Source organism: Desmodus rotundus, chromosome 3, assembly GCF_022682495.2.
Source record: "Desmodus rotundus isolate HL8 chromosome 3, HLdesRot8A.1, whole genome shotgun sequence".
NCBI classification, from domain to species: domain Eukaryota; kingdom Metazoa; phylum Chordata; class Mammalia; order Chiroptera; family Phyllostomidae; genus Desmodus; species Desmodus rotundus.
In genome coordinates this window covers 4,943,392-4,967,165 of record NC_071389.1, presented here as the reverse complement: position 1 = coordinate 4,967,165, position 23,774 = coordinate 4,943,392, and the positions used below count along the sequence as shown (strand labels likewise).

At 56.8% G+C, this 23,774-nt stretch overlaps 1 protein-coding gene across 3 annotated transcripts in view; it reads right to left on the bottom strand.

Moving 5' to 3' along the window:
- Positions 1 to 11,916: 11,916 nt before the first annotated feature.
- H6PD (hexose-6-phosphate dehydrogenase/glucose 1-dehydrogenase) overlaps positions 11,917 to 23,774 on the bottom strand; it is a 24,895-nt gene continuing 13,037 nt past the window's right edge. For all 3 annotated transcript variants that reach the window (XM_045190495.3, XM_024554199.4, XM_045190496.3), the window contains 2 exons: positions 14,651 to 14,920; positions 11,917 to 13,875 (listed from right to left, as the gene is read on the bottom strand). In XM_045190495.3, coding sequence (XP_045046430.2) covers positions 12,512 to 13,875; positions 14,651 to 14,920 — 1,634 coding nt within the window. In that variant the 3' untranslated portion in view covers positions 11,917 to 12,511. The remainder of the gene's footprint in view (positions 13,876 to 14,650; positions 14,921 to 23,774) is intronic.

The window sequence follows — 23,774 nt, the reverse complement described above, 5'->3', positions numbered from 1 at the left end:
CCGTGGAGGCAGTAAGTCACCCAGGCATTAAGGCCATCACCAAAACCTCCTGGCATAAGGGTGTAGCCAGGAGGTGCACAGAAGGTGCCAGTCGAAGGGACAGTGTCCGTGGACCCATTCTCTAGTACACAGGTGCTAATATCACTCAGCTGACGCGCAGACGCTGCATTTTACATACTGAAAGGTGCCTAAATACACGGCAATGCCAGCAAGCCGACGAATGGCCTGATTCCCCTTGGTTGTCCCACAGTGTTTCGTATCCATGTTTCCCCACACCAGGGTTGGATTTGATTGAGTCAAGTAGTGAGGTTAGGTGGGCTTAGTACCCCAACTTTACAAGATGGGCACAGGAGACCATTGAAACGTGGGATGGCATTTGGAATTCCAGAAAAATTACTTGTAGGATGAGCTGAGGGGTCATTACTGTCCTGGACAGATCAAGGATTCTGATGATAGACCCTGTGGTCAAGTGCATCGTCCTTCCAAGACAGAGAGCGGGGAAATGAAGCGAGGAGCACCGGTAAGAACAGGGTGTATGCCGGCTGGGTCCATGCCTTGGGGGAAAGCTGCTTCCCTCTGGTGCCGCCTGCTTCAACTCTGGGACATCTTTAATTTCCAGTCATGGGATGTCACCCAGGTCCATTCAGGGTTTGGTGTCTTCTTTAGGTGTGCCATGGGGATCCTAGGGGCCAGTCCCTGGAGTTTGGCCGCACAGGGGCTTGTCAACGGTACCCGAATGATGTTAACCTCGTCACAGTATGAAGCTGAAAGGAGTCCTTTTGGGGGTGTCTTTCCCAGTGAAACAACTTCCGGGACACAGAGGGTGGGGTGTAGAGCTGTCGTGTCCCCGAGCACACAGCCAAATCACGGTCCTTTTCAACAGCAGCAATCGGGCTTTTACAGCCTTGAAGTGTGTCTCCCTTGATCCACTGTGGATCGAAAGCGGCAGCAGCCAAGGGCATGGGGCATCTGTAATTATCCCAAAAGGTCGGTTACTGAGTCCTGAGGGCCGAGGCCAGGGACATCTCTTCCTCTGTGGTGCAACCAGTGCCGGGCGGTGTAGACCTAAGATTCGGAGGAGCTGGGCTCAGCGCTTTGTCTACCTGGGTTCTAACCGCGCCCGTGGGGCGTCCCCCTGAGCCCCAGGGCTGAGGGCAGGGAGCAGAATGGAAATGGAAGACCCGTCGCCCTGCACACAGTTGTTGAAACGCCCGACCAGGAAGGTGGGCTCCCTCCTCACCGTGGAGTTGGAGAGGGGTTGGTTCCCCAGGTGGGGATAACCGCTGCTAACAGAATTTTAGCCACAGAAGAGGCAGAGGCCTGTCTGCAAGGGAAGCCTTCGGCCCAGTGAGGACACGCACACACCGTGACTACAGCGCTTACACCCGGGACATGGGGGAAGGTGTAGGAAATCCATTTGCCAAATCTCAAAGGCCCCTAAGGCAATTTGACGTGTCCGGGAGCAGGGCCAACGGGCTTCCCCGGACCGTGTTCCGGACCGTGGGGCAAGCTAGGCAGGCACTTTTTGTAGGGTTATTAGCAGTTTCCCACCAATACTGGCCCACGAATGCCGCCATTTTGTCAGCAGGCCAGAGTTTTCAGGCTTGGACAGTGGGAAGGAGTCGGAATCGTAGAGTTTCTGGTAGGACCCATTTATTACTTGGCCAAACCAGGGCTCTCTGTCTCCCTCCCTCTCTCTTATTCATCGCACCAACAGTTACTAGACTTCCAACATTGTTTTTTTCTTTTCTGAGGTCAATTGTTGGGCATCTCTAGTTGATTTTTCTCGGCTGTCATCTTGAGGAGCGTTCCTTTGGGCCATGGCAACTGTCGGGCCATTTGTGGGTGGTGTTTTGGGTGGAAATGTCAGTGAGGTGGTTTTCTTTAGCTTCTAGGGAGTCGAGTGTGGCGTGCGCAGGGATCTTAGTAACAGCCAAGGTTGCTGGCGAGACTGGAGTCTGATAGACTGGGTATCAGAGCCATGGAAAATCTTTTCCCTTTTAGAGGTAAGGAACCCTCGCTGTTTCCATCACACCCCAAAGTCATGGGCTACCCCAGCGGCAAGCTGGCTTTTGGTGTAAATGTTTGGAGTTTCTCCCGTGGCTAAAGTACAAGCCCAAGTAAGAGTGTATGATTCAGCCCTGGTCCGGCAGCTCAGTTGGTTGGAGCATCATCCCTTATACCAAACTGTTGTGGGTTCAATCCCCGGTCAGGGTGCATGCGGGAGGCAACTGATCGGTGTTTCTCTCTCTCTCCCCACTTCCTCTCTCTCTAAAATCAATAAACATATCCTTGGGTGAGAACTTCTAAAAAATTTTTTTTTAAACAAGTGTATCGAATTCAGCCTGGTGGGCTGCAGTGGCCAAAGGTGAAGGCACTGCCTTGCTGACTCAAAAGGAGTTGCATATACCCAGCACAGTATTTGCCATTTTTCACCCCTTAAATAAGAACCGTCACTAAACCATGGAAAATCTGCACTGATTGGAGGAACCTCCTGTCAATCATCATGGGGTGTTGAAAGGTGCTGTGTCAACATTAAGCAGTGATAAGGGGAGATGTGAAGGATTAAGGTTTCTACACCAAGAGAGAGTTACATGTAACTTGTTCAGGTTGCAGCACTAGTAAGTGATAGAGCCTGGATCCGAACCCAGGGTTTCCGGCTCAAAAGTCAGCAGCTTAACCATTATTCTGTGTCACTTCTTAGATTTTAGATGTCAAAAATGGAAAAAAAAAATTATGAAACAGTAGTACAAGCAGGCCATTGAGGAGTACGGTAGCAAACATCTGGAGAAATGACTATCAAGAATTGAAAGCAGTCACCTCTTGGGGTGTAGCACCAGGGCGTGGGGAGGCCTGGAGCAGGAAATTTCTGGGGGTTTTGTTTTACTCTATTTTAAAAACTATTTGCATGCATTATTTTTATTAAAATACAAATCAGGTCAAGAAAAGGATTTTCAGCCCTGGCCGATGTGGCTCAGTTGGCTGAAGCATCGCCCCCGTATACCAAAAGGTTGTGGGTTCGATTCCCGGTCGGAGCACATGCCTGGGTTGCAGGTTTGATCCCCACTTGGGGTGTGTTCAGGAGGCAGCTGATCAATGTTTCTCTCTCTCACTCGCCTCCCTTCCCCTCTTTCTGAAATCAATAAGCATGTCCTCAGGTGAGAATAAAAAGAAAAGAAAGAAAAGAACTTCAGAAGGCATCCCTCCTCCCCGAGGCAAGCCTCTGGCCAGCTCCCTGGGTGAGGACCAGCTCCATGGGTGCTCGCTAGCTCTGGTGTTCTATGCACGGCTGTGGCTCAGGCCAACTCGGGTCTCCCAGCTGCGGGGCTCTAGGTGAGCTCTTTCCCCTATGTCTGATGACCCCGTGGAGCCAGCCACCAAGACGTGGGAGCAGAGCCATCAGGCCCAGTGGCCTCTCATCCCAGGCAGAGCTCAGAGCTCTAGCATCTGACCCAGAGGGACAGGTCCCGCCCTAGCCACTGCCCACTGTTGACACAGGCCCATGGAGGATCTCAGGGAAGGCGAGGTCATAAGCCAGGTAGCTCTGCGTATCAGCGCCCCCCTGCCCCTTCTCAGGTTATGGGTCATCGGGTCACCCTTTTCCTCTGATTTCTATGTGCCACAGAGATGCCCAGTGCCTCTCTGGATGAATGGTGCTCTGGGATACTGGGCCGGCCAAATGCCAGTCAGCTCCTCCCAGCCTCCCCTGGGAATGCCCCTCAGGGGCGGCCCGGCCCCCTCCCTCCTTGTCCTCCACACTGTCCTTGCTCCAAGCACCCCGGATCCTCAGCTGCTTGGTGTTGGGGAAGCTGAGTCTGGGTGAGGTCCCCACAGTGCCCGCTGTGAACCCAGAAGGAGGAGGTCTGGGGTGGAGTGAGTTGAATTTCCTTTCTATTTAAAGAAAAAAAAAACAAGTCAATATTTTTAGGTGCCAGCTAAGAAGCGGCTTCCTCTACACAGGGTCTCCGTCTGCCATGTGGTGGGTGGTGTCTGTCCCCGGGCTGGCTCAGGACAGACACTGACATCTGGTTTTAAGTGAGGGGTCTGTGTTTCTTTCCGCATCCAACCAGTGGGTTTGCCTGGAGCTCCAGAAGGAACTTGCAGGAAATTGGTGGCAATTTGAACCCGGGCTCCTTCTGGCCTCTGATTTCACTCCGGTCCTGGACCACCCAGGCGGCTGGCACTCAGCAGGAGAGGGCTGAGCTCTGTCCCGAAGCTGCATCTCAGAGACACGGTAGCAGATGCCTAAAGCCAACACCATCTGTCAACCTGTGTTTCTCCGTGCTCAGTACGGCCCGTGGCAAGGAGGCGCCCCAAGTCACCCTGCCGCTAGCCTGTGTGTGGGTCACCTTGTCTCCCAGGGCAGCAGGGAAGGACACAGGGATGGTAGCAAAGGCCCAGAAAGAAGCTCTGCCTCCCCTAGGGGCTCTGGGCTCTGGGCGTGGCTGGTGGAGGTGGAGTGTGCACATGGGCTGAGACCAGGGCACGTGGCAAAGCAGGTGCAGGGGAGGGGGCCCCCACCCACTGGGCTGCTGGATGTATAGCTTTCTCCCCCACCCACTGGGCTGCTGGATGGAGAGCTTTGTGGGTGAACTGCCTGCGCAGCCGCCATCCTCACAGCTCAGAGGGCACTCGGAGAAGGCCGGAGCCTTCAAAGGGCTTCCAGGTCACTAAGTAGGAGCAGATCCTCCTGGGCCAAGGGGTGCCTTGGGGGTTGCATCCCATGCAGCTGAAGCTTCTGGGTGGGGGTGCTGAGGGCCCAGAGATGGGCTGGAGCTGGCCTATGTCCCACTTCTTCTCAGTGGCTCCCAGCTGGAGCACCCTTCATGGAGAAGCATCTGTGATACCCCCCAAGGTGGACACATGCCCCCACCTAGTACCCCCACAGCTCCCAGGCAGCCTGCGATCACCTGGGTCCTTGTCTCTTTCCCCACCAGACTGGCGGCCCCGGGCAGGTTGGCCCTCTGTCCCGGGCCCCGTTTATCCCCAAACCCAACACAGTGCCTGGCACCCAGTAGGTGCTCAATAAATCCTGTGCGGTGATGTGAAATCAGTTGGCAGCAGTTACTGGACACATAATCTGCGGCCCCCGGCCAGCTTTGCCCAGAGCCCTTCTGTCCCCACCCGAGTTGGGCACCTGGGAGCCCGCCTTGTCAGCTGCTCAGTTCTCCTGCTAGACTCTCATTTCCTGGGTGCAGGGCCGGGTGTCTGTCACCCTTGTATAAGACAGAGCCCCTGGGACATAAGAGACATGCAACTGTCAGATAAACAGGCCTGGTGAGTGTACCCACGTCCCTGCTTTTGCAGTGACCCGTGTCTCCTGCCGCCGAGGGTGCCACAGCGAGGGCCGCACCGAGTCCCTTCCCAGAGAGCAGGGTTCACGACCAGGTATCGGAGCTCAGTGGTCCATTCGGGCCACCTCTCCTCAGACCACCCGCATAGCTGTGATTCGAATCCACAGACCTGCTCTTAACCTCACAGCACACTGTCCTGCAAAGGCCACGGACAGCAGGGACCCCGAGTCCTTGCTCCCAACGTCCTACTGAGGGGCAGAGAATGTGCCCCAGGCTGAGTTGAGCTTCGCTGGCTGTTTGGATAGGCCTGAGGTCTGAAAGGAAATCTCTCCTGGCAGGAGCCCCTCTGTGAGTGCAGAGGAGCAGGCAGTGTGGGCAGAGCTGGAGCCAGGACTTCGCTGAGCGGGGGGAAGGGCCCTCGGGAGGGAACAGAATGGGAGCCCCAGGGGACAGAGACACAGAGGGAGGCCAGGCTGCACAAACACTGTGCCCTTCCTTCGGCACGAGGTCAGTCCAGGTGACCCTTCCCAGCTGCGGTGACAAATTGTCCACTTTACTCCAGTCCCACCGATGGATCCTACAGGAGCCGGGGGCCAAGGGAGGTGGAGATGCAGCCCAGATTCGGGGGGCAGGGCGGAGAGGGGAGCAAGGAGATGGAGGATGGGCAAACAGAAGAAGCCCTACTGTGTCACCCTCTCTCTCTGTGGCCAGGGAGGGGGACCGGGTGGCATCAGCCCTCCTTCTGGAGAGGGCGGGAACAGTAACCCGAGAGGGAGGAATGGGGTGCTGGGAGGGTAATGCCACAGTCCCCACACACACCAGGCACAAGCTAGGCCCCGGGGGTCAGAGCCTGGGATGGCCTCCTCCTCCAGGCTTGGGCACGGGTGAGTCAGCATGGAGGTGGCTGGACGGATGAGGTGCCGCAGAGCCTGGTGCACAGGGCACACCTGAGCACAGGTATGTTCAGTTGCCTCCTGGGCAGTGAGCGGGTGTTGGGTTCCGGTCTTAGGCACAGACGCTGATGCTCAGCAGCTCTAGACGTTGGGGACAGCTAGAGGCACACCCTGGGTTCCCGCCTGTCATGGAGCACTGTGCTCCCTCACGCTCCCCAAACACCAGTCGTTCTGCAGGGCATGGCGCTGGAAAGACCCGGCCCTGGGAAGAGGCCCACAAAGCCACTGCACTTAGCTGGGGACACACCTGAAGGGAGCTGCGGAGTGAGTCCTGGGGTGTCCGGCGGGGAGGAAGGGGAGGCCTTGGGACTGCCGAGGGAGCGGCAACAAAGGAGTCCCTTTTTAGGAAAAATGGAGCCTGTTTGTGAGACACCTGAGCATTCTTCCTCAGGAAACTCTCCACCAAGGGGCCATCCCAGGGTGGGGGGCACAGGGCAATGGTGTGACAGGGCAGACGTGGCCTCTGAGGGGAGGCGGCAGCCAGACCCCGGCCCACTGCTTCCTCGTGTCTCCGGAGGTCCAGCCCAGGGGTCTTCCCGCCTCGGTGACCGCTGCACAGCGCCTGCATGGCTACCCGCTGGCCTATTGGTGGTCAAGCCAGCTTGGAATGTCGCTCGATACAAGACTCAGGCGACTGCAACCTCCATCGTCCCTGGTCCTTATAAGGCACTTCCCATGGAGACCCTCCAGGGCTTTACATTAAGTCGAAATGTTTGCAAGGCATCAAACCGTGGCTAAGAACGCAGAAGCTGGGGTGACTGGGGAGCGTTGGAGACACTGGGAGGGACTGTAGCAGCTGGATGCGGGGGAGACAAGGAAAGCACCCTGGTCCGTGTTTATTTTTGAGTGCAAGACCACACCTCGCGGGCACCTCCCCTCCCGTCTCTTTCTGACCTCGCTCTCAAAGCCCGGTGGGTGTCGGAGCAGACTGCTGGCAAAACCTGGGCTTCTGGGCTAACTTGATGATTAGAAAAACTTTTGGGTGGATGTTCCCTTTTCCGGAACACGAAATAACAACTGCCCAAATTGTCATTTCTATGAACGAGAACGCCCCGGCTTCTGAGGGCCAGTGGGCCCTGAGTGAGCTATTCGAAGCTTTGACACACGTCAGCTGGGAGGCGCCGCCGTGTGGGCCTGGGGCAGCACCTTCTCCTTTCAGGAGGGACCCTCTGGGTTGGTGCAACACCCCAGGGATGGACAAGCTCCCCCTACCCCCACCCGGAGACTGATTCAGAGACAGGCCCTCTCCCTGCTCCCAGGGGGAAGGGCTTTGGGGGCAGGAATCTGATTAGGAACGGGAGGTGGATACTCGCCTTGAAGCTGCACGTGACAAAGACTGAGAAAAACTCAACTGTTCACAGCTGAGAACTGGGGGGCAGGGAGGCGGGAGGCGAGGGAGGGCAGGGAGAGGGCTCTGCAGGCCCCTCCTGGCGCTGCCCTGGCGCTTGCACCCAAGGGTTCTGTGGTTGTATCCGACTGCCCCACATCCCTCACATCCCCGGGAGCGTGACGCCGGCAGAGGACGTGAAGAGACACCAGCCGTGGCACCCGGTCCTGCTGCTTTGAGATGCTCCCTCCCAGCATCTCCTTCTCAGAGGCCGCAGTACACGCCCTCGGGTGCTGTCCTTCACCGCCCTGTGGACTGCCAGGAAGATGGGGAGCATCTGTGAGAGGGGTCACCCTGGCCGCCACGGCCTCCCAGGAGGCCCAGGGGCCCTCGGGCGGCGGAATGCGGCTGCTTGGCTCAGACGTGCCCGGATCTGCCCTGAATCCAGACCGAGAGCCACGCTCCAGGACTCACTCGACCTCCCCCTCCTCCGAGCACACACAGCCCGTGCCCAGGCCCGCAGCCCACCATCCTCCATCTCCCAGACAAAGCGGGAAAACATGGATTTTGGCAAAACAAGTTTATTATTCAAAAATAAATGTTACGTTGGACATAGAAAACGTCATTTTAAAAACTCTGAATGTGTCTCATTGTGTGAGGCATCTTTAAGTGCCCAGTATTTCCATAAAAAACCAGGGGCAGTTTCTCCCTCTCTCTGCAGAAAGGCAGTCTCGCCGCTCGGCAGAGGGGGTTCTCCGGCCGCTGTCTCTCCACTGCACAGGGAGTTTCCGCGGCTCCGTTCTCCTCATCTGACTGAAGCCCAGCACCGTTTCCCAGCAAGGGACACAGAAGGCAGGGACCTGATTCGGGTCCCTGGGATCCTGCCTTCAGGGCCCACCCCCCCCACCCAGGTGTCTTGCTGGCAACTGCCCCTAAGCACTGAACCAACTTGGCCTTCCTGGCTGGGAGCAAGGCACAGGTGGGCGGCAACAGCTCTGGGGCCAGGGCCCAGGCCCAGGGGAGGCCCTGCTGGTGTCTGCCCTCACCCTGGTCTTCCAAATGCAGACCCAGGGGGATGGAGGGAGCGCCCTGTCTCATGGAAATGTCATCTGAAAAAAGCCAGTAGCACCTCAAGTGAGCTGTGGAGCTGCAGCGGGAGGGTGGTGCCCAGCAGAGTGGCTGTGGGGGAGGTGTGTGTGGGTGCGGGGTGGGGTACCCCGCAGCCCACATCCTTCACTGCAGCAAGTGGCCGGCCAGGGGGCCATGCTCTCAAGGCCCCTGTCTTTCATGGGGTGGGCAGGTGCAGATCGCGTGGGCCGGACACCACGGCCACCTCGCCACGCCACCACTGGCCCTTCCTGTGACTTGTTCGTTCTCTTACACGCTACCAGGCTGCTCCTCTACTAGGGGACCAAGGGCTGCAGGGCCCTACCTGCTTAAGAGAAAAACGTAGCTGAGCAAGGACGAGGCAGAGGCTGCATGCATTTTTGCTGGGGGGGGGGGGAGGAGTGAGGGGGGACTTTTTCTGAAAACTAAATAGCAAAGGTTTGATGGAAGCTTCTCCCTTCCTTTCTGTCACAGTGTCCCCAGCTCTCTCTGCCTGGGCTGGCTCTACGGTGGGGAAAGGCAAAGCTCCCAGAGGGAGGGACCAGGGGGACCAGCCTGCGCATTCTGGAATGAGGATCCATCCCTGAGGAGGTATTCGGGAGTATTCGCCCACAGGCTGAGCCCAATTATGCTGCTAAACTGGGAGCGGGAATGAAGCATCGTCTGCGGAGAATGGGGAGTGGGGAGGATCAACAGGACGAGACTGTGTTAGCTTGCGGTTAGCAGAAAACTGTGTTCCCAGATCGAAATCAGATTCTAGCTTACAGCAGCCTGGAAAGTCCCTCGCCTCTTTCCCGACAACACGTGGTGATGATGCTCTAGAGAAGCCAGTTTGACAAGGCCTCCCGAAGGGGGGCCCTCCTGCTTTACAGGACTCTGGGTAATGGTCATTGCAGCGAGCACCCCAGGGCTCCCTGGGAAGGAGATGGCACCGCAGGGTGGCCGGAAGGGCAGGTCTAGAATCCTCAAGACCCGGCTTCCGTGACTGGCCTGTTGTCTTTTCAGACTTCGGTTTCAGTTTCAAAATCATCAGTAAATGAGGCCCCCTCCGCCTACCTCACAGGGTAGCTGGAAGGACTCAGACAAGGCCACGTTGGACAGAATGCTTAGTGTCCAGCCTGGTACTTAACTCCTTTGTCACAATCGTCCCAGGCTTCTGATTGGAGCTTCTTCAGCACCCTCCCTCACCATGGGGCCTAAGCATCCCACCTCCGTCCGGGGCTGAAGCTGCACTGGCTCAGGGCCTGGGCTGCCTCACTGGGCTGGGTGAGCCCGAGGCGTGGGGCTGCGAGACTGCAAGGCCTGGGTCCCAGTCCCAAGGCGGTCAGCAGTGTCCCAGTGGGAGCCAGGCCCGTGCTCCCTCCAAGCCTGGGTCCTCGGCTTGTGGAACACAGCAGAGCTGGATTCCAGCAGCATTTCAAGCTGTGAATCAACTCAAGTTAGTGGACTACAAGCAGCATTTTTTTTAATGAAAAGTAGAAAAGAGAGGGTACCCCATGTCACAACCCTTGTGCTTGGGACAGATCTCTGCAGGGCTCAGGATGTCAAGGGTTTCTGGCTGTGGATCGTGGTCCAGAAAGTGTGGAAAGCAGCAGTGTGGCTGGCCAGGCTCTGAGACTCTCTCCTTCCTGGCGCAGGGCGGGAGGGGAGGGAGAAAGGGAGTGGGTGGAAGCAAATGCTGACAATGTCTCCTGTGGTCTTTTCGGATGTGACTTTAAGACAGCAGTTGATTCTGGGCAGGAAACCTTTGGCGCTTCTGCCCCATCCCTACCCCCAGATGCAAACTCTCCACAGACAGAGGGTGCATTCTGAGGCAGGGCAACACTCTAGGAACAGGACGTGCCAGGCTCAGGCCTGCAGTGACTCACTATTATTCAGAAATGGTAGCAGCTCACCCTTTATCCTGGACTGACTCAGGCCTGTGGAGGTTGCTTTCTCTCTGGTGTTGCAACCACAGAAGAAGAAATTCCCTGAGAACAGCTGGGGGAGTGCTGAGGGCCAAGGGCGCAGGGAGGCAGATTATGAAAATGCAAGTACAACATGGGGGTGGGGGAGCGGAGCAGGGTGGGATTCCTGCGAAGTCAGATGGCACACCGGCAGGGATGGTGCACGAGCGCCCCCATGTGGCCACAGGTAGCACCCAAACTGCAACCACCTGGGTCCACCAGCATCTCTACAGCAAAAAAGCTAGGGTGCTGACCTCTAGCAAGGGAGGAGACTTCCTGAGCCTGATACCGTGATTCTTTTTCACCAGGGTCAGCTCTCCTGGTACACAGAGAGATGCCCTGTCTGGTCCTGGCCGCTGGAGGCCAGAAGAGGCGGCATTTTAACAAGACTGCCCTGGTTCAGGCATCCATTTCACAGGCTCCCATCTCAAACAAGAGCAGTAATTCCTGTACATCCGCAGCCCTGAAGACAGTCTGAACAGCCTCCCCAAGGACAGCCCTCAGCCTGACACGGGCGTGGCGCGTCTAGTGCACAGTGTGGGCAGGGGATGGGGCACAGTCCCAGCCTGGCGGCATGACTCTGTGGGAAGCTGAAGTAAAAACTGACGATTTTGATTTTTTAAAAGTATTTCAGAGATACCCCCTGGGGGTTCCAGAAAAACAGGTAGCGCTGGCTTGTACTTCTCAAGGGCAGAGCACCCAACCTATTCTCAAGAAGCTACCGGTTTGTGCCCCAAGTCTTCCGGCAGGGCGTCAGTGGTGAAGCGAGAGGTGGCAGGAGGGGCTGGCAGGCTGAAAGCCACCACGAGGTAGTATGAGAAAGGTGAGCGGTCGCCAACACGACCATGCACCGTGGCCGCCCCCCAAAGGGCCTGGCCCCTGTCCGGTCAGATCAGTGTCTGGATGGTCTGTGGCTGGATGATACATCTCTCCCCACAAGAAAGATGTGACTGGGTCTCCTGGTCAAACAGCAGAGGGTACTGAGTGGGAAGACCTGCCAGGAAGTCCCCTGAGATGCAAAGGCCCCTCTTAAAGAAGGGCTCCCTGGAATGGCCCGAGCACCTGCGCCCCACGTGTTTGACGGTGGGGACCGGGTCCTCCCTGAGGAGCTGGGGCACCAGCGGCTCCCCCACGCAGAGGAGTGCGTCTGCTGAGGAAGGGCTCCCGACAGCAGTCGCAAGGTTTTTGGCACTGTGGTAACAACCTGGTGTCTGTGGCTGTGTTACCGTCATTGTCCTCCTCCTGTCTGTGAATGGAGGGTCTGGGGGACAGCAAGGCACAGAGCGGGCGTGGGGAGGGGCGCCCATAGTCGGGACTGAGGAGGAATGGACTGGACGCTCTGAGCAGGTAGACAGGACGGCAGGCTGAACGTCGGAGGCTCGGGAAGAAGAGGAAACAGGAAGCAAGGGTTGCAGCGGCCCAAGCGCTCCAGACAGTTCCCAGCACCCGCTTGACTGGCACTCCCTTCTTTCTGCTATCCACTCTTCTCCACAGGGGCCAGTTCGCGGGTCCCCCCTCCAGACACCCCCCAGCGGCTGACCGCATGCCTGCTTCTGGGGCTCGGAGCTTTCACACGGTCCTGTCTTGTGCTGGTGACGTTCATGCGTAGCTGCCGCAGGTCTTCTCTTCGGGTGGATGTTTCTCTCCTGCCTTGGATTTGAAGCGCCACCCGAGCCTCCATGTCTTCCTTCTTTCTGTGTCTGCCCACCCCAACTAGACGGGGACCATTAGAGGGGCTGATTGGGATAGGGCCTCTCCCAGGGCCTGGCCCCGAGGCATCAGATTCCAGAGAGTCGGGGCACACGGGCAGGTGGCAGGACTCAGAGGGGAGGGGACAGGACAGGTGAAAGACAGCATGGGAAGGAGCAGAGGGCGAAGGCACCGTCATCCCAGGAACGCCTCGTAGTCCATGTACCAAACCAGCTGGCCAGAATCGGGCAGGACGCCCGAGATGGGCCACTTCTTGGGCTTGTAGCCCACACGGCTCACCAGCATGGTGATCTCACGCTTCAGCTTGCCCATGACCAGGACCGCCACCTTCCTAGCGCGGTTGATGAGGGGCAGGCTGAGGCTCATGCGCTGGTGCGGCTTGAAGGGGCTCTCAGTCAGCACGACCAGCTGCTCGCCGTCCAGGCCAGTGGGCGACTGTGGGAACAGGGAGGCCGTGTGCCCGTCGGTGCCCATGCCCAGCAGCACCAGGTCGAAGCTGCCGTTGGTGACCAGGGCTGAGATCTCCTCGGCATAGGCCTGGGCGCCCCGGTCCTCCTCGGCGCAGAGCCGCCGGTGCAGGTGCACGGGCATGGGGTGGACGTTGTAGTATGGCACCCGGACGTGCTGCAGCAGGTGCGTCTGCAGGCCCTGGAAGTTGGACTCGGGATCCCAGAGCGGGACGCAGCGCTCGTCCACCAGCCACAGGTGCGTGTGGGCCCAGGGGAAGCTGTAGTGCCCCGTGGCCAGCTGCTGGAACAGGGCGATGGGGCTGGAGCCGCCCGAGAGCGCCAGGTGGAACTGGCCGAAGCGCTCCACCGCCTTCGCCGCTGCGGCCTCGATGTCGTTGGCCAGCTTCGCAATCAGCTCCTCGGGCCAGGCAGCAACCAGGGGGCTGTCTCGGTACTTGGCCCTGAGAACCTGGAAGTCACTGGGCAGCGGAGCGGAACCCGGCCCCGGCACCAGCTGCTCAGGCTGCTGCACGGAAAAGGCTAACTGGCTGCCGCTGAACTCGAAGTCCAACAGCTGCCCGTTCTCAGCTCCTCCCGGGTAGAGGCGTGGGGTCTCTTGGGCCAGGCCCTCCAGCAGCGGCGTCCAAAAGACCCAGGAGGCCAGCAGGTTCTCTGTGGTGATGAAGGAGTCCTTTCGGCCGTGGAAGATGTGTGATATGAGGATGGAGTAGGCGTCCTGCTCCCGCACGGGGCTGTAGGCGTAGAAATCGGACAGAGGGCGGCCAAACAGGCGGAGCCCCGGCCGGCCCTCCACCTCCTTCCAGCTGCCAGAGGGCAGGGTGGGCCGGAACAGGGTCCGGCTGACCAGCACGGCAGGGCTGCCCAGCTCACCGTGGCCGATGTAGAAGATGATCTGCTGCGGCAGGCACCGGCTCCGGTCCCCCACCCACTGCTTCTCGCTCTGGGTGCAAAACGCCCGGTTCTTGAACAAGACCCGGACGTAGCCCACTCTCTCGTCCAAGGCTTTACCCGACATCAGGATGAAGGGGACGCCCTCCCAGCGCAGGTTGTCCATGTGAACGAGGATGCCTACGGTGACAGGGGACAGCCCAGGTGATGCTCCAGCGCAGGGAAACGGGGACTTCCCGGCCCACTCACCTTTCCTTTCTGACCTTCCTGCCAGCCAGCCCTTCCCCTGCCCGAGCCCCTCCTCTGGGCGCCCACTGCACCAGGACACCCCTGGCCTTGTTAGACTCACTCCCACCTTCCCCCCCTCCCATCACCCTCTCCCCAGCAGAGTCAGACAAGCACTCAGGGACCACAGCACACACGCCCCCCTCCCAGACTCACAGGCCTCTGAGAGAGAACTGGCTGAGTCTCCAACCTGGGGCCTCTGAGAAAAGCCTTGCACTGGGGGTGGGGGAACTGTGGACACGCCTGAAGCAAGGTCAGGTGCAGGAGAAGGGAAGGGGAGGTACACAGGCAAAGACACCTGCAGGGGCACAAACAGCCAGACACGGAGTGGACTCCTGACAAGTTCCAAGCCCATTTCCCCACGTACTGCCTCTGCTGGACCTCGGGCAGTTTTTCGCCATCACTGGGCCTCGCTTTCCTTCCCTTTAAATGGGGATAATACGCCTACCTGCCCGGGGGGGCGGGGGGGGGACGGTGCGTGCGATGACTAGATGAGATGATGCATGTGAAGTGCCTGGCACAGAGTAGGTGCCCGGTCCATGGCTGCTGCTCTTGTTCTGGGGTCACTGTCTGCAGTCTGAGGGAGCCCCCCTCTCCCAGAAAGCTCCGTGCTGTGGGGGTGCAATCCAGGGGATGCAGGCTGCAGCCCATGCCCGGCCCCCAGGCCCACCTGCAAAGGTCGGCGTCAGGCTCTGGAAGCTGTCTGGCTTGTGCAGCTCCCTGCGCACCTGCTCGCTGTACGCCTGGTACTGGCCCACGACGGCGCTGCCCCTCCGGAGGCCCCGCAGTGCCCGGAAGGCCTGCAGCTTGTGCTGTAGCACGGCCGCCGAGCTGCTGGCGTTGTGGGGCAGCTCCATGGCCACCAGGGTCAGGACCTCAGTCAGGTGATTCTGCAGGACGTCGCGAATGACCCCGTACTCCTCATAGAAGCTGGTGCGGCCTGAGCGGGAGGAGGAGGGAGAGGAGGCAGTGAAGCATGGGCAACTCGTCCGACTTCCCGATGGGGCACCAAGCCCCCGCCCTGCACCCTCATTCCCCAGTCCAGAGAGCCTACAAGAAATGATTTAGGCAGAAAACCTCAAGGAAAGCAGGAAGGGGGTGTCTCTGGGCAACCTCTCCTCAGTCAGAGCCATTTAAGACAAGTCAAACTCTTTGGGATTCTCCAGGAAGGGCGTGGGGAAGGCTCTGGTCCCAGCAAGGGCCAGACTGTACTTACAGCATGTGGCTGGCCTCCAGTCCTGCCCCCCCATCCCTCCCCCCACCTGACCGGAGGCACTGGCCTGGGCTCTGGGGTCTGGTGGCCACTTACTAATGTGACTTCTGAGTCTGTTTCTGCATCCTGCTGACAAGTGCTACCCACTACCAAGTACACAAATGTGCCAGGGAGCCTGCAAGCACCAAGGACACAGCCAGGTCCTTGCCCTCAGTTTACAGGGAGGGAAGCGGGGAAGGAGAAGAATGTTAAGTCAGTAGAGAAATTGAGATGGTGCCAGAGAGTAATGGGAAGGTCCCTTAGAGACCTGGAGAGTCAGCCCTGCAAAAAGCCAGGGAGGGAGCACGTGGAGAGCAGAAGCCCGGAGGCAGGACAGAGCTCCGCCACCCACCAGAGGTCCAGAGGGGGAGCCAGAGGAGACAGGAGCGTAGGGGCCTAGAGCCCCAGGTGAGGGGGCTACACTTGCTTCTCGGTCCAGGGGAAGCCACTGGAGGGTGTCGTACAGGAAAGGACAAGTTCGGACATGTATTTGGGGTAGACCCTCCTGTCCTGCTGTGGGGGGAATGGCTGCAGAAGCAGGGAGACCAAGGAGGAGGCTTTAGGGGCAGAGCAGGAGCTACAGAGGGTGGACGATTCATTCTGGAGTCAGCACTGACCGGATGTGCTGAGCAAAATGGAGGAACCCAAGGTAACTCCTGGAATCAGGGTCTAACCAAAGGACGGGCAGTGGTGACACTGCAGGACAGTCTGATGGAGGGGAAGCCACGAGCTCCGTTTCAGGCGTATTTCAGCTTAGGATGTACAGGTGGAGACGTCCAACTGGCCGGTGGACAGGGTCACTGTGAGGGTAAAAGGGTGTACCACCGAACACAGAGCGAGCGCGGAGCCTGGCAATGACAGCCCTGGCACAGGGCTGCGGTTCCACACGCCCCTCCTGGTCACACTCACAGATCCCGCATGGCAGCCACCATGCCTGTCCCTGCACTACACGAGAGGGGAGAGTCGGGTGCCCAGGGCTGGTACCTGCAGAGTCGGGAGCTGGCTAGACACACGCCTCGCTCTACCTCCTCCGGAGCTCAGCGTGAGTCCCAGCTGGATGCCCAGCAACTCCATCCCCCTGCAGGTCTCTGCTCACAGGAGACACCCGCTGACCTCGGACCCACCCTCCTGGGGGCCCCGCCTCCTGCCAGTCTCCCCAAATGACTCAGTGCCCTTTTGCCTCTGCCCCACCATGCCTGAAGCTCCATCAGAGCAGGGGCTACGTCTCTGCTCGCCGCTGCGTCCCGTGCGGCCAACGGATGAGCACACGACGCCGTGGACCAGGTGCAAAACCAGGTAAACAGGAAGAAGCAGGAATGCTTCCATAACATGAATTCTGGAAATAGGATGGGAAGTGACCAGAAAAAACAGGACTTCGACAAAGGAAAAAATATCACTGAAAATTGGAAATGCAATGGATGGGTTTTATGTGTTAGAAACAGTTGAAAAGAGTCAGTTTTGGACGTCAGATCCGAAGAGATTATCCTGAATTCGGACAAAGGGGTAGAAACAGCCCCCTCGAGCACACAGAATGTGACTCCCCTTCGGAAGTCCACAGTATAGTGTTAGTGGATCAGACATACGGGGAAACCACGGAGAGAAGCAAGAGAATAATCTACACAAAATTTGGAACGGCGAATGAGGGGATACGGGATAGAATTTGGGGAGGGACACAGGAGACAGTAAAGTTCTTTTTTAAAGATTTTTATTTATTTATTTTTAGAGAGGAAGGGAAGGAGAAAGACAGGAAGAGAAACACTGATGCGCAGGAGGTACATCCATCAGTCATCTCTACTGCGCCCCCAACCAGGGACCTGCCCTGCAACCCGGGCATGTGCCCTCACTGGGAACCAAACTGGCGACCCTTTGGTTTGCAGGCCAGCACTCAATCCACTGAGCCACACCAGCCAGGGCTAAAGTTCTTTTTTAAAGATGGGTTTGTAGGTACATGATATTTATTATACCTCAGTTTTGTAGAGCTTACACACATTTCAGAAGCATTCTTTTTTTTTTTTTATCTAATCGCTAACTCAAACGAACAAAAAGATGTGGCTCGGCTCCTGTTCCTGCTGCCCAGCCCGGCACACTGCCTACCAGCAGCCTCCCTGGGGCCTGGCCGCTGGTCCACCTGCCCTCACCAGCCGCCCGTGCAACTCAGCCAGCAGGAGGGTGGGCGGACCCACTGCGACCTCCGACAACCTGCCCTGAAGTCAGCCCAACACGCCATGCCTGATGGCAGTGCCAGCCTGAGAGCGAGGAAAGAGGCCAGGAGCCCTCTTGCAGGAAGGTGCCCTTGTCCCCGGGGTAGAATTCTGACTCTTTTATTCCCAACCAGAGTTCCAGGCCCACCCCCGCCCCAGAGCGCACCCCTGAGGTGCAGGGCAGTCCAGCCCAACCGTCCGCCCAAATGCTCGACTGGGTGAAAGGGCGGCCAAGCTCCCCAGTGCCACAGGGCTCTGGTCTTCAGAGTTCTGTAGTATCGCTGCGAAGGCATCAGAAGACAGAGAAGGGCGCTGACAGTGTGCGCACCCGTCCGCTTGCCCCTCACGGTAGCGACACCTGAAGGGGCCCTGCAGTGACCCCTACTTGACATACTAGCAAACTGGGGTTCTGAGAAGTTAGGTAACTTGCCCAACACCACACAGCTGGTTAAAGTTCGAACCCAGACGGCCGGCCGGCTGAAGCACCTGCCATCCCTACCAGCAGAACGGCTCCCTTTAACTTCCTGCCACACCCACTGAACAACCACACAGCAGTGTCGCTTTGCGCGGTGCCCGGGGCATGAGCACCAGGGCTTTCGGAGTGGAGCACAAAGGTCAAAGAAGCAAGCTGGGCTGGGCTTTGGGAGGATGGGACTAGGTCAAAGGTCAGGACCCCCAGGTGGTACCTCCCAGGAGGTGAAGGACATAGACAATTGGATCATTAAGTGTAATCTCATGACTTTACACACACACACACACACACACACACACACACATTTTGTATTTTATCCTCACTAAGGACATTTTTTTTCCATTGCTATTTAGACAGAGAAAAAGGGAGAGAGGAAGGGAGAGAAAGATGCATCAATGCGAGAGAGAAGCATTGATCAGCTGCCTCCTGTATGTGCCCTGACTGGGAATTGAACCCGCAACCTTTCGGTTACAGGATGATGCTCCAACCAACTGAGCCACACCAGCCAGGGGCTGGTCACATGATTTTTAAGTGTGCACAATCAATTCACATTCCTAAAAAGGCTGTGTGTCCCAAAGGCATGTATGTGTGGGCTGACTCTACCCGGGGCCACGTCCTAGTTGGGATGAACGGCCCGAGCCGCAGGGCAAAGCTGCAGCACTCGGTTCGGATAACAAGCCTGGCCTGGCAGAAGCAGCCCGTTCGTGGTTCTGAAGAGCAGAAATTGCGGACGGATGGAAAGGGCCTGGGAAATGAGACCGAGGGGTCTGAGGAGCTATTCAAAGTTCTTGGCCTCGGCCAGTTGGAGTTCCCACGTGATCCAGCAATTCCACTGCCACATATGCCCACGAGAGAGAACGCAGGTGTCCACACAAAGACTTGCACACAAATGTTCACGGCCACGGTATTCACAACAGCCAAAAAACAGTCGCCTCCGAAACATCCAGCAACTGACAAGTGCATCGGTAAAATGCGGTCTGTCCACGGAATGGAGTATTAGTCAGCAATGAAAAGCGATGACGCTCTAACACCAGTGACAACATGGAGGAACCTTGGAAACATCACGCCAAGTGAGATAAGCCAGGCACAAAGGCCACACACCATCGGATTCCATAGGACACCATGAAATGTCCAGGACAGGCAAATCCACAGAGTCAAGAAGTAGACCAGTGATTGCAAGGAGCTGGGGAGAACGGGGAAGTTCAAGGATGGCAGCTCAGGGGCCCAGGACTCCTCAGGGGTGACAGTATCAGTATGTCACCCCCGAGGAGCCCTGTTCAATTCACCCTCAAGGGAATGTTCCAAAATGGACCGTGGTGATGGCTGCACAGCTCTGGGAGCATGTAGCCTAAAGGCCCCCCGAACTGTGTACTTTGAATGGGTGAATTGTGTGATAGATGAATTACATCTCAATAAAACTGTTTGTTTTCAATGTTAGAGCAGGTGCTGGGGAAGAGCAAGCCGTCTAGGATCTGCAAGGTGAACTTCAGAGAGGGGCTGGCGGTGATGACGTCCAGCAGGGCCCGATCACAGGGAGCAACAGTAACACACAGACAGCACTCAACGGGTGAGTAACACCTGGGTGGGGACGGGCTGGCTCGGGGAGAGGCATTTCAGAGTCAGTGACCTTGAGTGGGGGGCTCCAGCCAGGCTGCCTACTCGGCCATGTCTTAGCCCTGTGACCCCGGATGAGTGGCTCTGTCTCCCATACAAGAGAGGAATCGTCACCGTGCCTCCCAGCAGGGCTGCTGCAGGTTAATGAGTTAACACGTACGCATACTTGGAACAGCGCCTGGTACACAGGAAGCACTGCCCAGCACTGGCTAGGGTTTTTATCGCTACGGGGGCTACAGGAGAGGGGCCAGCAGCCAGGCAACTTGGAGAGCGGTCACCACTTGGAAATGAGAAGTTAGAAAGAGCAGCTGGTCTTTCAAGAGAAAAATGCGATGATGGTTTTCATTCTGAATGTGCTGAGTCTGAAGTGGTTCTGTGAAAATGTCTAAAAGGTGGTTGGAGGTGTCAGCTCGGACCAGCAAAGGCAACAAATGCTGGAGAGACACCGGGTTTCATCAGATCAAAAATGCCATCGCCGGTGAAAGAATCATTATTTCATAACCACGAAGAAGGAAACGGGCTGCCCGTTCAACTACACTGCCCCGTCAATGGGAAACCCAACTTCAGAGATGTTCAAATATGGCGGGGGGAATGGGTCTTAGAACCAATGAATCCCAGCAGAGTCTAGAGTATAGAGAATAAAGCTTTGAGAACAGATGAATTCTTGATGGCGAGAACACAGCAGAGTCCTTAAAAGCCCTGTTATCTGCTTACTATTCATTAGTTTGGCAAATCCCTAAGTGGCCCTTTTCTTATTTTTATCCTCTCTCAATCCGTGGGGAGAGAGCGTTTCATAGGTTTGCTGCCCGCTGTGTAAAAGACAGCTTCCTTTATCCCTAATTTCAAGCTTCAGGGGGTGCACCGTGTTTAGCACAGCCCACAGGTTTGTGGCTTTTGATCCTTTCCTGGCTAGCAGTATCTTCTCAGAGTTCAAGTGCAGTGACCAGAACCGTAGGCCTGTGCCTCTCAGGGGGAGGCCATGCAGCTAAGCACAAGATGCGGGGAGGGGAAGGTGGGCAGCTTGGCCTCTTAAAGACGCCCAACAAGCTTTTTTTTTCCTGGTTACCACCAGTTACTGGGGACTGAGTATTTTTTTCCAAAAATGATTTCTATTGACCCCTAGCATCCTTTTCTAGGTTGAAAGGTGAGGGTTAAAACCCACTGATGTTTGAACAAGGATGGGACAAAACACAGCCAGGGCGGACAGTGGGAAGAAAGGCCCCCATACACCGGGCTTCCACCCATTTGAGTCCAGAACTCGTCCAAGACCACGAGCAGGGGAGACCCCCCGCTTTGGCTCTCCGTTACACTGCCCCTTGGACCCTCACGGGTGGCATCCCGCCGAAGGCAAGGGAGATCCAGTGAGATGCAGTAACAGCTACAGAGTAGACGTTACCCTTTGCCTACTGACCCCACTTCAGAAGTGTACTTAAAGCAGGGTGTCAAACTCATTTTCACCGGGGGCCACGTTGGCCTCGCAGTTGCCTTCAAAGGGCCGAATGTAATTTCAACTCCTTAACTGTTAAAGAGTAGTTATACTTACACGGTCCGAAAATTATTTTGGCCCTTCGACGGCAACCTCGAGGCTGATGTGGCCTCTGGTGAAAATGAGTTTGACACCCCTGACTTAAAGGGAAAAAAAGGAATCCTTATAAATGTTCTGGAATTAGATCATGGTCACACAAGTTCGTGAATATATTTAAAACTACTGAATTGTATATTTTTAAAGGGTAAACTTTACGGCATGTGAATTATACCTTAGTTTTTTTTGAAAGCTCACAAAGGACTATTTAAAATAGCAAAGACCAGAATCAACCAAAATGCCTATTAACAGAGCAATTCATACCCCGTGGCATAAACAGAATTGAACAGAAATACGGAGCTACCAAAAGGTACAGATTACGCAGGCTGTCAATACACGTAAACTTAGTACTTATATAAGTGGGGGAGAGAGAGCATGTTCAGTGAAGAGTGGCCATAAAAGCTGTCACAGACCAGCTGCGGGACTTCATATAGCCCAGCACAAGTCACGTAGAAGCCATGCGGAGCCCAGGGCCTGGGTCCACAGCTGCCTCCTGCCCTGCCAACCTGCAGGGAGAGCTGCGTGTCCATTTGTAAAGCATTCCCGCGTACATCGCCTGATTTACGCCCCCAGACAACCCGAGAGAGAGGAAACGGGTCATCGTCACTAGACAAGGTCTGTCTGGAAAAAGTCGAGCCATTGTTAATACAGTAAGAACAGTTTGTGCAACATCAATGTAACGTGGCAGCCAAGGAGAGTGTATTGGAATGTGCACATGTGAACAATGATGACTTCACTGTACTCGTCAGTGGGGGCGGTAGATGCTGCTGAGTGAGCGTGTGCACTGTGTGGCTGTCGCATTCAAAATTACTGACGTGTAGAGCAACGAGTCTGCACCAGATTTTGCGTTAAGCTTGAACATTCCTCTGTGGAAACTATTCGGATGTTTCAGGAGGATGCAGCTACGGGCAACTGGTGACTGGCAGCTTCACCACAACAACGCGCCCGCTCACGCATCACGTCTTGTGCAGAGTTTTTTGGCGAAACATCAAATCGCCCAGGTGACTCAGCCCCTCTACAGCCCAGATTTGGTGCCCTGCAACTTCTGGCTTTTCCCAAAACTAAAACCAGCTTTGAAAGGGAAGAGATGTCAGACCATCGATGAGATTCAGGAAAATACAACAGGGCAGCTGATGGTAATTGGGAGAACTGTGTAAGGTTCCAGGGGGCCTAATTCGAAGGGGACTGAAGCGTCATTGTCCTATATACAATGTTTCTTGTACCTTGTATCTTCTTCAATAAATGTCTCTATTTTTCATGATACATGGCTGGATGCCTTCTGGATAGACCTCATATAAAGGAGACTGCACCAAGGACCACAGCCTTTGGACCTGGGACCAGAGGCCCCATGATGTTGCCTCCACATTGTGAAAGATTCAAAATTTCCCAATAAAAACAGGGATTTAGAAACACAAAAAACTGAAAGCTAGCTGCAATCCCCACCAGTATCCTCTGGGATCACTAAAAATAAAAAGGGGGCTGGGCTAAGGAGAGAGCTGTCGGCTGGCTGGGAAGCCTGGCAGCCACCCTGAGCTCCCCCCGCAACAGCCCTGCAGCCGGGCAGGGGAGCTGCCCTGCTGAGTGAGCTCCCGGCCATTCCAGAACACCAGGCTGGAAGGCTGGACAGCTGGTGTGCACCTGGGAGGATCCTGGCGGCCTCGTCCCTCAGTGAGAGGCACGGAACGTTCACTCCAACCCTCAGAAGTGAACGTGTATCACGCTCCTTCCACAGTGTTAGAACAGGGACCCTCCTGAGCCAACTTCAGTCCGTTAGGGACCCAGCCTGCTTTCGGCAGAGCCTTTCCCAGGGGCCATGACAGGGGCCAGCAGGGGCCATCTGCACACAGAAGCCAAGTGTCCGAGCCAAGCTCACTCCTTGTATGGCCCATAGTGCTGCTTCAGGAAACCCAGGTGCCCGGGGTTTCTGGGGCTCACTGGGTGGGGACTGCCCAGGAGGGTGCCCCAGATGAGACAGAGGGGGCTGTGTACCAGGGGAATGGTGGGAAGATTACTTTTTCCTATCCTCCACACCCCCCATGTCTGTCTGTCTGTCTGTCTGTCTCCCCTCGCTCTCCTGCTGTCTATGCAGCAGACTTGCCGCTGTAGCAAACTCCCCTGGGTGGGAGGCCGTGGCAGAAAGGAGGAAAAAACCACTCACCCAGCCATGAGGGTGGGAGCCAGGGAAGCCGCCTCCACCAGGTGGGTGTGAGTGCGTGGGGGTGGGGACATCCAAAGGACCTTGCAGCTCGCAGGCCCCTTTCCCAGGGCAGGCAGCAGCTCTGACCAGAAAAGCTCCTTTTCCAGGCTCACGGGCCCTCCCCTCCCAGCGCTCCAGGGGCAGTCCAGGCTGCCAGCGGGACCGGGTCAGTGCCTCCCCGCACAGGACCCAGCGGGGGCTGCACAACTGCCACCAGGAGGGAAGGGAAAGCCAGGGATGGCTGCTGGGGCTGGCGGGGCAATGGCTGCAGAGAGAAGACCAGCCACACGTTGCCCTTTGGCTTGTTGGTCAGAATGCGGGCTCAGAACCTGCCTGCTGGCCAAACCCAGCCCCACTACAGCAGGTACCAGGACCTCCAGCAGGAGCACAGTCCTTCGTCCTGCCTGTTTCCGGTCCCCACCCCTGGGAGAAGGCAAGCTGAGGCCCCGGCGTGCTGTGCACAGGGCCTACTGGCC